We start from the raw sequence: 12527 nt of genomic DNA, 5'->3' as shown, positions 1-12527 counted from the left end.
CCATACAAATGTCTAATCCTTATATTATTAAAAAAATCCTAATAAGCTCTAAAACATTTCTTTAGCTTTGGGAAAATTTTTACAATGCCTTTTAGAATCATAGATTCTAAATCATGATTCTAAAAGGCATTGTAAAAATTTTCCCAAAGCTAAAGAAATGTTTTAGAGCTTATTAGGATTTTTTTAATAATATAAGGATTAGACATTTGTATGGACAACAAGATCATCCCTCACTACATTAGACTGATCAAACAATTTATAATAGATGTAAATCCTCAGGGCATAAGCCAACACTTCACAGTTTTGGGTCAGGAAGAAGACTTCTCCTACGGGCAAGTTATTTTCCACTCTGAGACCTGTTCTTCCACAGTTTTTGTGCCATTATAACTGTCACTTGGAACTGTATCAGTACAAATATACTGGTAAAAAAAAAAAAATACTCTTAAATATGGATGCACTTATACCAGTAAAAAGATGACATACTGATATAGCTTAGTCCCCTTTTCTGTAATCAGATATGACAATATAAACACATTTATACCACTACTACTGTGGCCAATCTAAAATACACCACTATAGTTGGATATACAACTTTGCTGTGTACACAAGGCACTGGAACAGTGGTTCTCAACCCGTGGCCCATGGGCTGCTTGTGGCTCAATCAGCACACAGCTGCGACCCATATGACCTCCTCAGGGCCAAATAGGTAAAATATATATATTGTGTGGATGCGGCCCACATACCACAGAGAGCTGCATATGCAGCCCACAATGGTAAATAGGTTGAGAAACACTGCACTAGACGATGAGTTAGTCAATGCATGGCACATACACAGATTCCAGCAGCACACATTCTCTTTTCCCAATAACCCTGGCCAAAGCCTGATTTTTAAAGCCTAAACAAAGAGAAATGGAGAAAAGAGCTGGGACATTACTACAGACACCTACAGATCAAGTGAAATGTTTTTCCTCCAGTCAATTCTTTCAAGCCTTCTACTTCCATAGTAGCATGAGGGGATTTTTATTTATTTTGTATGTGTATTTATCATTTTTAAGAGTCACATTAAGTTCTTCAGGAAAGTAAGAATGGGCCATATTTGTTCCAGAAAAGTACCTGGAAGATGTCTTAATGCATAAAATAGTTAACAATCAAGCAAGGTGGCCGGAAAAACCCCACTCTAAAGTTTAATAGAGGTGAAGTACACTAGTGAGAGTAAGAAACCACTCACTGTTTGCTTTACAAACCAATTGTCTCCATTTTAAAAGGCTATTATTTAGAGTGGTTTCTACATCTGCTGACTTGTCACAGAAAGTAACAAACATTCAGAGGCAGTTAAGTTCCCATACTTTATATATTTCTCCCCCCTCCCTTTTTTTTTTTAATATATCTTGACTTATTTGCATAAAATGAAGAACTTTTGCTGCTTACAACTCTATCTGCTCCTGCTTCCCCACTTGAAATCAATTAGCTGTTGAGGAGATGCCACAAACAAAAAATGACAGCTTCAAGTAAGGAAGAAATAAAGAGAAAAAACGAACTTCTGAACAACAAAAAGATCCTACTAACATGCCAAAAGTTTCTGGTGTTAAAAATAAAGAAAAAAAAAAAAGAAAAAAAGAAGTTCTAAAAAAACAAATTTTGCTGGAAGGATTCTAAATAAAACAATTATTTTTCCACAAGCTGTAAGCAGCTATTTCAAAACAGTAGAAAATGTCTTTAGCCAAAGGAAGTGTCTCAAGTTACAAAAAGTCTTGTTGGGTACTTAAACACATTAGAGTGGCTGACTTTCTTTTAAACCTAAAAAACGAGGTGAAGTTAAATTATGACCCAGTTTACAACAGAGAGTAATTCTGTGAGTCTCCCACCCTCCTCTGGTAATTTTTCTGGAGTGAAATTCTATTCCTTTAGATGCATCTTCAGATCTTACATATTATTAAATCCTAACATTTCAATGCAGGAAAGTTCCCAGATTTTAACAATGTCCTGGGATCTACGGAAGCTTTATGGTGAAATCGGATTACTATATCGCTCTCTCAAACCAAGATTAAGAATTTGAATTTGTTTAGATTTAGACATTTCAGAGATATTCTGCTTTTAAAACACCTCCACAAGCCAATTTTTGCAAGAGTTCTAACATCCAGGCCATTTTTTTCATTTTAAGATAGCGTACAATTTTCAGTTGCAAATTAACTGAAGTTCTGTTTCTACCAGTGCAAAGCAATACAACTGTAAAAAAGGGTCTAATTTTCTATTTCTACAACCCCCAAAGTAAAGAATTGGAGCTTGAAAATTGTCACACAATTTTCCACTGAAATGTCTCATGCAAAAGTGATACAAGCCATTTTGACTAGCTTTCCATAGCTTTTGTCTATGTTAGATGAGTAAATGTCCCTTTTTGCCAATCTAGCCCCCACACTGAGGTATTTCCCACACACTTAGCTGGTTTGACTTCCCCAAGCTTTCTTATTTCAAAAGAACCCAGCCAGGAGGACCACCAATCACCTCAGTCCTGATGTCACTAGTTCTTCCTGCCCCACTGCAGCTCTAGGTCTCTTCTCCTGCCTTACTGTTCAAGTGACTTCCACAGACAATCCCATTCATTTCACTTATATCACAGGCCACATCTTCATCTCTTTCTCAAGATCACCAGCAGATTCTAGTTCTCCCTCACCCGTCCTTTATGCCAAGATCAGGCCCCACACTAGCAACTGAACACAGAAAGCAATGTATGTGGAAAGCAACTGTAAGTCCTCCACAGAAGGCTGTTTAGCTCAACCAATTAACCCAGTTCCAGCCACACCCTCACAGGACATTCAATATGACTGCAGTAAAATACAACTGCTTTAATTCACCCCCTCCCTTGCAAAATGGAATAACAGTATAGTAACTTTAAAAAAAACAGTAGCTACCTAATTTGGCTGTTACCTTCCTCTTCTCTTTCTAACTAGTACAGTTGGAAAGCACTCATTAGGTATAAGGAGAATAAAGCCAAAATGAAAAGGAAAGTTAAAATAAGGTGTTGTACCAATCAGTTACCCAACATGGGCGTGGTAATATCTTTAATTGGACCAATTTCAGTGGGTGAGAGAGAGAAGCTTACATAGAGTTCTAAAAATTGTGTGTCAGAAGTTGATCCAATAAAAAACTACTTCACCCACCCCCACTCTCTAATATCCTGTAACCAACACCATTACAACAACACAGCATCATACCAATCAGAAAGTTACAAAACCATTTCTCACAGTGTGCATCTCAAACTGGTTCTCTCTATGAAGGAGACTTTAAAAGTTTAAACTGAAAAACACAGACATATAATCCATCATGACAAAGAGACACAGACTTTTAAAATTGTCCTGAAAATTAATCCCCAAATGAAAGTCTCCTTCTTGGCAGGTCTATTATTGTCTTACAAATACTAAGTTATGTATATGAGTTGGTTACTTGCAGAATGTATTTAAAAGTATTTCTGAAACAGTGTCATTCCTTTTCCCATTTTCATAATGTATTCGCAAAAAGAAAAGGAGTACTTGTGGCACCTTAGAGACTAACAAATTTATTAGAGCATAAGCTTTCGTGAGCTACAGCTCACTTCATCGGATGCATTTGGTGGAAAAAACAGAGGAGAGATTTATATACACACACACAGAGAACATCATCTCTGTGTGTGTGTATATAAATCTCTCCTCTGTTTTTTCCACCAAATGCATCCGATGAAGTGAGCTGTAGCTCACGAAAGCTTATGCTCTAATAAATTTGTTAGTCTCTAAGGTGCCACAAGTACTCCTTTTCTTTTTGCAAATACAGACTAACACGGCTGCTACTCTGAAACCTGTCATAATGTATTGTTTACAATGTATTGAACAAATCTCCCCCCAAAAATCAACTAAATGCCATCCAGAGTATAAAACTGTAAAACATTTAAATGTCTTGCTACAATTGATAACATTCAGAAACTATGAAGCTGAGTCCAATAACATGTCATTTAAGAAATTCGCATCTCAGATTTCTAAGAGAGTGTTCTTTCATAGCTCCATATCAAAGCAGCTTGGGTGTTGGAGATATGTGCATTCATCTATCAGCACAAAAGGCATTTCTGAACATGATTTCAGGTTTGCTTTTCTAATACCTGTTCAGCAGCCATCATTATCATACTAGGATCAGTGGGACAAATTCTCCAATCACATCATGACCCATCTCTGCAGCTGATACTGAAAGAAATGCTATTGACGGTCCTAAAAGCACATTTCTCCAGGGCTGAGGATCAGAGAATTTTTTACTGAGGATTCCTAGCTATGGGACATGCTTATCAGCAGTGTCTTGCTGCTTAAAAGTCTTTTCCTAGTAGTGAAATAATGTAATGGTCTAGCAACATTTTCCCATGGAAAACAACCATTATGATAAATCCACGGCAAGAAGAACTTGCTCCACCTTTTGGACATATTGAACTCTTATCTTTAGTTTTCTGCACATCACCTATCCGGCATTCAACAAGCAATATACCAAGGAGCTGTTTATCATGATATTGGACAGCTTTTCAATCCTTTTATCAAAGAGTTACCGTTTTCATTTCATGGTGTGTGTAAAACAACAATGAACAAAGAAAGTTACTGTGTACACAGAGCATTTCTATCCACCCTAGGTGGTGTCTTTAGTCCCTCAAATCTTTCTTTTCCCCATTTTAGTTTTCCTCCATCCTGCCTCTCCCCCTACTGAGTGACCCCTCAGCCCTGCATGGGACTGACCACATTTCAAGCACAATATGGCTGGATTCAATTTTCTCATGAGCCAATCAGTGCTGTTCCTGAGCTACCTTAAGGAGGGAGGGAGTAGGGAATGACTAAAGATAGTCCCTTTCTAGGGCTGCTTCTTCACCAGGCCAAGGGCTTAAAGTCCCAAGAATAGATCAGGTTTCAGAGTAGCAGCCGTGTTAGTCTGTATTGGCAAAAAGAAAAGGAGTACTTGTGGCACCTTAGAGACTAACAAATTTATTAGAGCATAAGCTTTCGTGAGCTACAGCTCACTTCATTGGATGCATTTGGTGGAAAAAACAGAGGGGAGATTGATATACACACCAGGCTCTAATAAACTTGTTAGTCTCTAAGGTGCCACAAGTACTCCTTTTCTTTTTAAGAATAGATCAGTCTACCTTGGTATTTGTAACAAACAATCACCGAAGTATCTAGATTTCCATGTCATAACATGTTAGTTTACAGTTATGCCCTGGAACTGGACCATAGCCAGAACTTCTGAATGAAAAAAGTTTGCTGGTCCCTCTGGCATAATCTTGATTAATAACTGGTTTGTATTTCTACAGAACCTTTTATCAGAGGATCACAGAACACTTTACAAACAATAATTAAATCACGTAATACCCCAGTGAAATAAGTCAATATAATTATTCGCAAAAAACAAAGGAGTACTTGTGGCACCTTAGAGACTAACATTTATTTGAGCATAAGCTTTCGTGAGCTACAGCTCACTTCATCGGATGCATTCAGTGGAAAATACAGTGGGGAGATTTATATACACAGAGAACATGAAACAATGGGTGTTACCATACACACTGTAAGGAGAGTGATCACTTAAGATGAGCTATTACCAGCAGGGGAGGAAGAAAAGCTTTTGTGGTGATAATCAAGGTGGGCCATTTCCAGCAGTTGACAAGAACGTCTGAGGAACAGTGGGGGGGAAATAACATGTTTTACTTTGTGTAATGACCCATCCGCTCCCACTCCCTATTCAAGCCTAAATTAATTGTATCCAGTTTGCAAATTAATTCCAATTCAGCAATCTCTCGTTGGAGTCTGTTTTTGAAATTTTTTTTGTTGAAGAACAGCAAAACTGGTAACAATGATGTAGTGCTGCTGTGCTAAGGGACATGATATGAGAGAAAGGGGGAGGGGGGGTACACATGTTGCATAGATTCTCCTCATCTTGAAGAGATGATGTGCTAATGCTACATTAAATATTCCAGTCATTCATCTGCAATAGTGTTGATGGGCTGATTCTACAACCTCAGGAAAGAAGGAGAAAATCTTCACACCTTCCAGTCACCCCCGGAATATCAAATGTCAACTTTTGGACAAAATGAGTTTTGCTCTTGTTTAAGAGGTATTCTTTGCTCAAACTGTGTACTATGCTCTTATTTTTTTTAATCTGACCCCCTTTTGCAGACCTTCCCTCCATTTCTTTATCAGAGGCGTTACTGAGGCATGTGTGCCAATTCCAAAAAAACCCCTGCTAACTGAAAGAAAGTAACAGGTTTCAGAGTACCAGCCGTGTTAGTCTGTATTCGCAAAAAGAAAAGCAGTACTTGTGGCACCTTGGAGACTAGCCAATTTGTTGGAGCATAAGCTTTCGTGAGCTACAGCTCACTTCATCGGATGCATCTAGCTCAGGAAAGCTTATACTCTAATAAATTGGTTAGTCGCCAAGGTGCCACAAGTCCTCCTTTGCTTTTTGTGAAACGAAGTAAACTCCTATGTCGCCAGAGGGCCTGTTTAAACCCCCCCCAAACAACCATGTCTTAAAACTAAATTGGAGTGACGGGAGCACAGCACAGGGGAGGAGTTTAGCAAGGGAACCCGCTGGTTCATGGGAAAGGGCGGGTAGGCAGAGGTTGTGGGATAATGTTTCATGCCGGATCTGAGCCCCTCCCCACAGGCTCGAGGGCTCTGATCCGCACAAGGCGCGTAGGGCGGCGGCGCTGCTCCCCAGGGCACGCAGAGCGGCTAAGTGACTTGACCAGGCGCACAGCGCCTCAGACGGAGCAGGGACTCGAGGCCCAAGTCCCTCGCCTGGCCCAGAGCCTCGGCGGGGTCGCCCAACACCCACGTACCTTCTTGCTCAGCCCGCACCCCGGGCTGTCCTTCCCCGCCGGGCGCTGCCCTCCGCCTGACTCACTCAGCCCCACAGCTAACTTAGTGCAGCCTCCCTGCGGAGCCGCCGCCGCGAAGTGGCAGAGCCCCGAGCCGACCCTCTCCGCCTCCAGGCTGCCCCTGTGGGGCGCATGAGAGCCGCGGCTCCACCCCGCCTTTCAGTCAGGCGCTGAGCCGGACAGGCCGGGCGTCCGGGGTCCTGCCCGGGCGGGGGCCGCCGCGGTAACTCTTGCCGTACAACATGGCGGCGCTGTGGCGGGGCCGGAAGCGCTTCCCATGGGAGCCTGCGCTTAGCCGTACGGCTCGGGTCCTGTCAGGTACGGCGGCCCCCGGCTCCTTGCCGGTTACTCTCTGCCGGAGCGGCGGTGCGGGATGGCCTCCCCCTTCTGTCTCCTGGCGAGCTGCTGCGGGGGGGACAGGAGCGGGTCTCCCTGTCGGGGGAGCTGCTGTGGGGACGGGGGGCGGCCTCCCCCCCCTGCCTCAATCTGGGGGGCAGCCGCTGGGGGAGGTGACTGAGACCCTCCCGGGGTGGGTGCGGGGAGGGGCAGTGAGCTCCTGGTTCTTGTACCTAGGGAGCTGCTGGGGGCGGAGGAGGGGCAGGTCCCTCTCCCCCTGCCCTGGAAAGGTTGGGTTGGGGGCGGGAGGACTCTGTCCCCCTCCCCCCCGCTCTGAGACACCCTGACCTGCGGTGACACCTTCTCTGAAGGCACCTAACAACTTTTTAAGCACAACCATTATATTGTGGAGGGAGATCAGTTGTTCTAGGCTCAGCCTGTCTCTCTTCTGAAACGTACACATCTGCCAAGAAAACTCCCTCGGTTGAAACTGGTGATACAGGGTCCTGGGGCACCTTATAGACTAACAGACATATTGGAGCATGAGCTTTTGTGGGTGAAAACCCACTTCGTCGGATGCATCTGACGAAGTGGGTATTCACCACGAAAGCTCATGCTCCAATACGTCTGTTAGTCTATAAAGTTCCACAGGACTCTTTGCCGCTTTTACAGATTCAGACTAACACGGCTACCCCTCTGAAGCTTGGTGATGCAGGGTTTTCTCGTATCCTGCAAGTTGTTGAGTACTATCGTTTCTTATTTATTTAACTACAAATTGATGGCTTCTGATAGCTTGAAAAATCAGGCTGTTAGCAAACCGAGTGGTCTGGCTGTTTTTGATAGAAATCACTTGGTTTTTACCTTTGTATAAAAGTGAGTTTGTTAAAATACGCTTGGTTGTTGCAGACCACTAGTTTGTAATTTAGATTGCGGCATCTGGTTACTTGATAACAAAAATTAAGTAGTTTGGGTAGAACAATGTCTATCTCTACAACAACTTTCTTTCAACCAAAGTTTCATAAGTCTCTTTAACACGTTGCTTTGGAGATTGCATGCATGGAAACTTCAGCCACAGATTAGGACCTGTTACACTTTTGTCAATAAAATATGCATTAGAGTTCCAATTATAATGATCTAGTAAGATAAAGGCATTATGACTTATGTCAACCCACTTTTTGTTGCATTGTCAGTACAATATCTAATTTACGTATCACCCTTTTTGGTGTTTGTTTACTTTTTGCTTTTCATTTTGTTTCTGAAAACAAACTGTTTAGTTTTATGTGCTGGTTTTCATGCACTAGCACATTGTTGTTTTGGAGGGTAGAATGTTTTAGTGGGTACAGTAGAGTGTTATGGGACACTCATAGGACAATATTTTAATAAAAACCCAAACCTGACAGCTTGTAATGTACCTCTGCCATCTTTCTAATTTCTTCTTCTGTTTTTTATATGGTTCTTTTCATAGGGAAAAATGAGTATGATCTTCTGGTGATTGGTGGAGGTTCTGGAGGCCTTGCTTGTGCAAAAGAAGGTTTGGAGCTGTAAAGAAATAATAAGTTCAATTTTTTTGTTTAAATTATGACAATATTAGTTCTCATTACTGTCTTTGCTAGTCTCCTTAAAGCATTCAGTCCCTACAAAGAATGTTTTCTTAAATCATTAATTCACTTATATTTAAGGAGTCATTCATAGATAAGAACAGGACAGTCTTGTATGGTTTTTTTTTTTCCTTATCTTTCTTTAAACTCTGGCTTCATTGCCATCTGGATTTTTAACACACAACAGTAGTGAAATAAGGGCTTAAATTATACTGAATGCTTTAGTAGATGGTATCCTTTTTTTCCTTTACTCTTTATTATACCTTCTGCATGTTTACACATAGTAAGAACAGTTGCTGAAATTAGAAATGCCAAACAGCTGTTGGAAATGCCAGGTAAATGCTCTGTTTACTAACTGTATTTAACATGTTTAGCAACCTTATTTTTTTCCCCTCCAAAACTGCACTATACTGCAGCACTATAATGAGGTTTTTCTTCATGTGTTTTCCCCTTCGCTAATATATTTGCTCTCCTTGTTTTTGTTTTGAAGCTTCTCAGTTTGGAAAGAAGGTGGCTGTTCTAGATTATGTGGATCCTTCACCTAAAGGTATGAAAGTAAGCCATGATCACTTTTTATATCAAAGGAGTATTTAAATAGGTCTGTTTCTAAACGCATTAGTGCCAGTGTGGTGGTGGTGGTGGTGTTTGGCATTGTAGATGTACACTGTGAGTCAACCTTTTCCCTCTATAAGTCAGTAGCATAACTCCCCTTGACTTCAGTGGGAGCGGAATTTGGATAAAGTTTAAAATCATTGTCTCAGTTAAAACATGACTGTTAGCAAATGTAATTTACAATTCAGCTTGTGTTCATTATCTTATCTATAAATCAAGTGGCTCTTGAATTTTTTCTATGATTTATTATGTAAATTAGGATGTAGGAATGCAGACATTTGAATGTGATTGTCTATAGTTGGTGTTGCTGTGCTTTAGATCTTTTGTGCATTGAGTAGTGTAAGCTATTAAGTTATTTTCAGTACTAATTTTAAACTTAAAAATAAAAAGTTACTTCCATAAATACCTTAAGCAGAGTTAGAAACTCATCTGCAGCAGATTGTGTAAGGGGTGCCTGTGATTTCCAAACTAACTGCATTAGTTTAAAATTATCTGTTTGGATTTTTTTGTATGTTCTCTTTAGGAACCAAATGGGGACTTGGTGGCACTTGTGTGAACGTTGGTTGCATTCCTAAAAAGCTTATGCATCAAGCAGCTCTTTTAGGGAGTGCCCTTAAAGATGCTCAACATTATGGCTGGAATATATCCCACCCTGTTCACCATGACTGGTAAAGAATTTTGTACCTATGCATTTTGTGTTTCCTGTAGATATGTAATAAAAGTACCAAAATTTTCCCCACTGCTCTTCATTCTGAGATAGCAACAGAATTGAATTTCACTTGAACCATTCTTTGGCAACTCTTTTTGAAAAAATCAGGCTTGCTAGTTTTACAAGGAAGATATTGTGTGTGAGTTTTGATTTAGCACTTTGTTCTAAAGTCATTTATGTTACAAAAATATTTCTAACTTCCATCAGTTACCTATGCATCAATCTTTGAGTTGCATTTTCAGAATCTGTAATATGATGATTTAACACTTCGTGTCTTGTTTCTTGATAGGTCTAAGATGGCAGAAGCCATTCAAAATTATGTAAAATCCTTGAACTGGGGACACAGAGTGCAGCTACAGAACAAGTAAATGAAACTCTAAATTTCATCTTCCCTCATATAATCAAGCAGCTTTTCTCTTCTTTGTAGAACTGCTGTTTCAGCTTTGGCATTTCCTGCATCTTTGCAAGTATTGAAACTCTCCAGCAGGACTGTTAATCTGTTTGTTAATGTCAGCTAAATGAGTGAAAAATTTTGCCACTTTTTCCTTATGTGTAGAGCCTTACCAAATTCGTGGTCCATTTTGGTCAATTTCACAGTCATAGGATTTTAAAAATTGTAAATTTCATGATTTCAGCTATTTAAATCTTAAATTTCATGGTGTTGTAATTTTTGGGTCAGGACCCCTACAAGAAGTTGGTGGGCCGGTGTCACAAGGTTATTGTAGGGGGGTTGCGGTACTGCTACACTTACTTCTGCGCTGCTGGCAGTGGCGCTGCCTTCAGAACTGGGCAGCAGGAGAGCATCAGCTGCTGGCCAGGAGCCCAGCTCTGAAAGCAGCACCTTGCCAGCCGCAGCACAGAAGTAAGGGTGGCAATACCACTGCCCCCATAAAATACCCTGGTGACCCTCCCTGCAACTCCCTTTTGTGTCAGGACCCCCAATTTAAGAAACAGCGGTCTCCCCCATGAAATCTGTTTAGTGTAGGGTTAAAGCACACACAAGACCAGATTTCACAGTTGGAGATCAGATTTCATGGTCTGTGATGCATTTTTCATGGCCATGAATTGTTAGGGCCCTACTTATGTGCAAAGTGATTAGGAGTGACTGCTAGACAGAAGCTGTCCTGTGAAGTTTTGTCATCCCAGAGATTTAGTTTTGGAGTGCCACAGAGCTTAAGTTAGAAATATGATTAGAAATCTTTCTGCTGGGATGACTCAAAGTAATATAGATAAGCTTTGGAAGGAACTGTGCCCAGCCTCTTCTGGAAGGAGCACTGCAGTAACTTTAAGGATGAGTGCAAGTGAATGGGATGGTTCTTCAGGACCAGAAAACCTTCTCTCTGGTGTGCAGGAGGATTTACATTAATATAAAATAGACTAGATCTGAGGTTCCTTTGAAAGAGTTTGCACACAACACCAGTGAATCTGTAAATAACATTGCTGAACTAGAAAAAAGAATGCATAGTTATTTAATGAATAGAAAAAACACTATCCTCAACTTTTCAGCCCTCAGCCCTTTCTCAAGGCTGTCTAGACCGTTTGGCAATGTTTCCTTTGTGGTGAATATGGAGTTAATTGGTAACTTAGGAGTTGTATAGCTAACTTCAGAGGGAGACACAGAGCTAATGTTCCTAAGTATGCACTACAGTGAAATACTATGCCCTTATTTGGCATCTCTCATCTAGGAAGTCAGTGGGGTTTGTTTTTTTTAAAACATTAAACCTTGCAACATCTTTTACAATAGGCATTATTCTCGTAGTATAGATTACTTAAATGACCTGCCTAAGGTCATACAAGTCAGTGGTGAGGCCACAAATAGATCTATGAAATGCTGATGCTCCCCTTCCATTTACTTTCCTGTTTTGCTGCTACTTACTATCTTTGTGTCACTTTAGGTCTGATGCTCTTGAAAGAGTAGGCTAGCTGATTGTATGTCCCTTGGATTTTTGTTCACTAAGCAGGTGTAATTTTTTTTTAAACAGAAAAGTGAAGTATTTCAACCTCACAGGCAGTTTGGTGGATGCACACACAGTCCGTGGTTTGACAAATGCAGGTAAAGAGGTGAGCTACATGGCTGGTTATTATAGCATAATCTGGTTGAACTTCAGAAACTCTAGCCCCAAGTCTGTTATTAGCTGTCAAATATACTGGGATCTAGGTTGTATTTTGCAAATTTAGTTTGCAGTTATCAAGCCAGAACTTCCTGCACATGAAATTAATAGGGCTTTGCAACTGTAGAGTACTCTCCATTCAAGGATCTCAAAGTGCTTAAATAAAATATATTGATAACTGAGCATAATAAACCCCACTCCCAATGTTGAGTTAGCTTATATTATTATTTCCATTTTACAGGTGAGAGAACTGAGGCACAAGAAGGTTAATTGTCTTGGCCAAA

At 40.6% G+C, this 12527-nt stretch overlaps 2 protein-coding genes across 13 annotated transcripts in view; one reads left to right on the top strand and one right to left on the bottom strand.

The window, feature by feature from the left end:
* The window catches only part of COMT (catechol-O-methyltransferase), a 32761-nt gene extending 25716 nt beyond the window's left edge, over nucleotides 1–7045 (bottom strand). The window contains exon 1 of one of the 5 annotated variants that reach the window (XM_043498194.1): nucleotides 6921–7045. The gene's annotated coding sequence lies outside the window, so the exon portion shown is untranslated. Of the gene's footprint in view, nucleotides 1–1428; nucleotides 1498–2502; nucleotides 2814–2909; nucleotides 3066–6838 lie in introns of those variants that run through there. The other 4 variants (XM_038372989.2, XM_038372993.2, XM_038372992.2 and 1 more) reach the window with 4 other exon arrangements.
* Nucleotides 7046–7057: 12 nt separating this feature from the next.
* The window catches only part of TXNRD2 (thioredoxin reductase 2), a 60489-nt gene continuing 55019 nt past the window's right edge, over nucleotides 7058–12527 (top strand). For 4 of the 8 annotated variants that reach the window (XM_043498188.1, XM_043498186.1, XM_043498187.1 and 1 more), the window contains exons 1-6: nucleotides 7058–7195; nucleotides 8679–8744; nucleotides 9302–9358; nucleotides 9947–10091; nucleotides 10422–10496; nucleotides 12115–12185. In XM_043498188.1, coding sequence (XP_043354123.1) covers nucleotides 7120–7195; nucleotides 8679–8744; nucleotides 9302–9358; nucleotides 9947–10091; nucleotides 10422–10496; nucleotides 12115–12185 — 490 coding nt within the window. In that variant the 5' untranslated portion in view covers nucleotides 7058–7119. Of the gene's footprint in view, nucleotides 7196–8678; nucleotides 8755–9301; nucleotides 9359–9946; nucleotides 10092–10421; nucleotides 10497–12114; nucleotides 12194–12527 lie in introns of those variants that run through there. The other 4 variants (XM_038372984.2, XM_038372985.2, XM_043498190.1 and 1 more) reach the window with 4 other exon arrangements.

Source organism: Dermochelys coriacea, chromosome 15 (genome assembly GCF_009764565.3).
Source record: "Dermochelys coriacea isolate rDerCor1 chromosome 15, rDerCor1.pri.v4, whole genome shotgun sequence".
Taxonomy (NCBI): Eukaryota; Metazoa; Chordata; order Testudines; family Dermochelyidae; genus Dermochelys; species Dermochelys coriacea.
The sequence above is the reverse complement of the archived record's forward strand: the minus strand, read 5'-3'. Positions and strand labels throughout refer to the sequence as shown.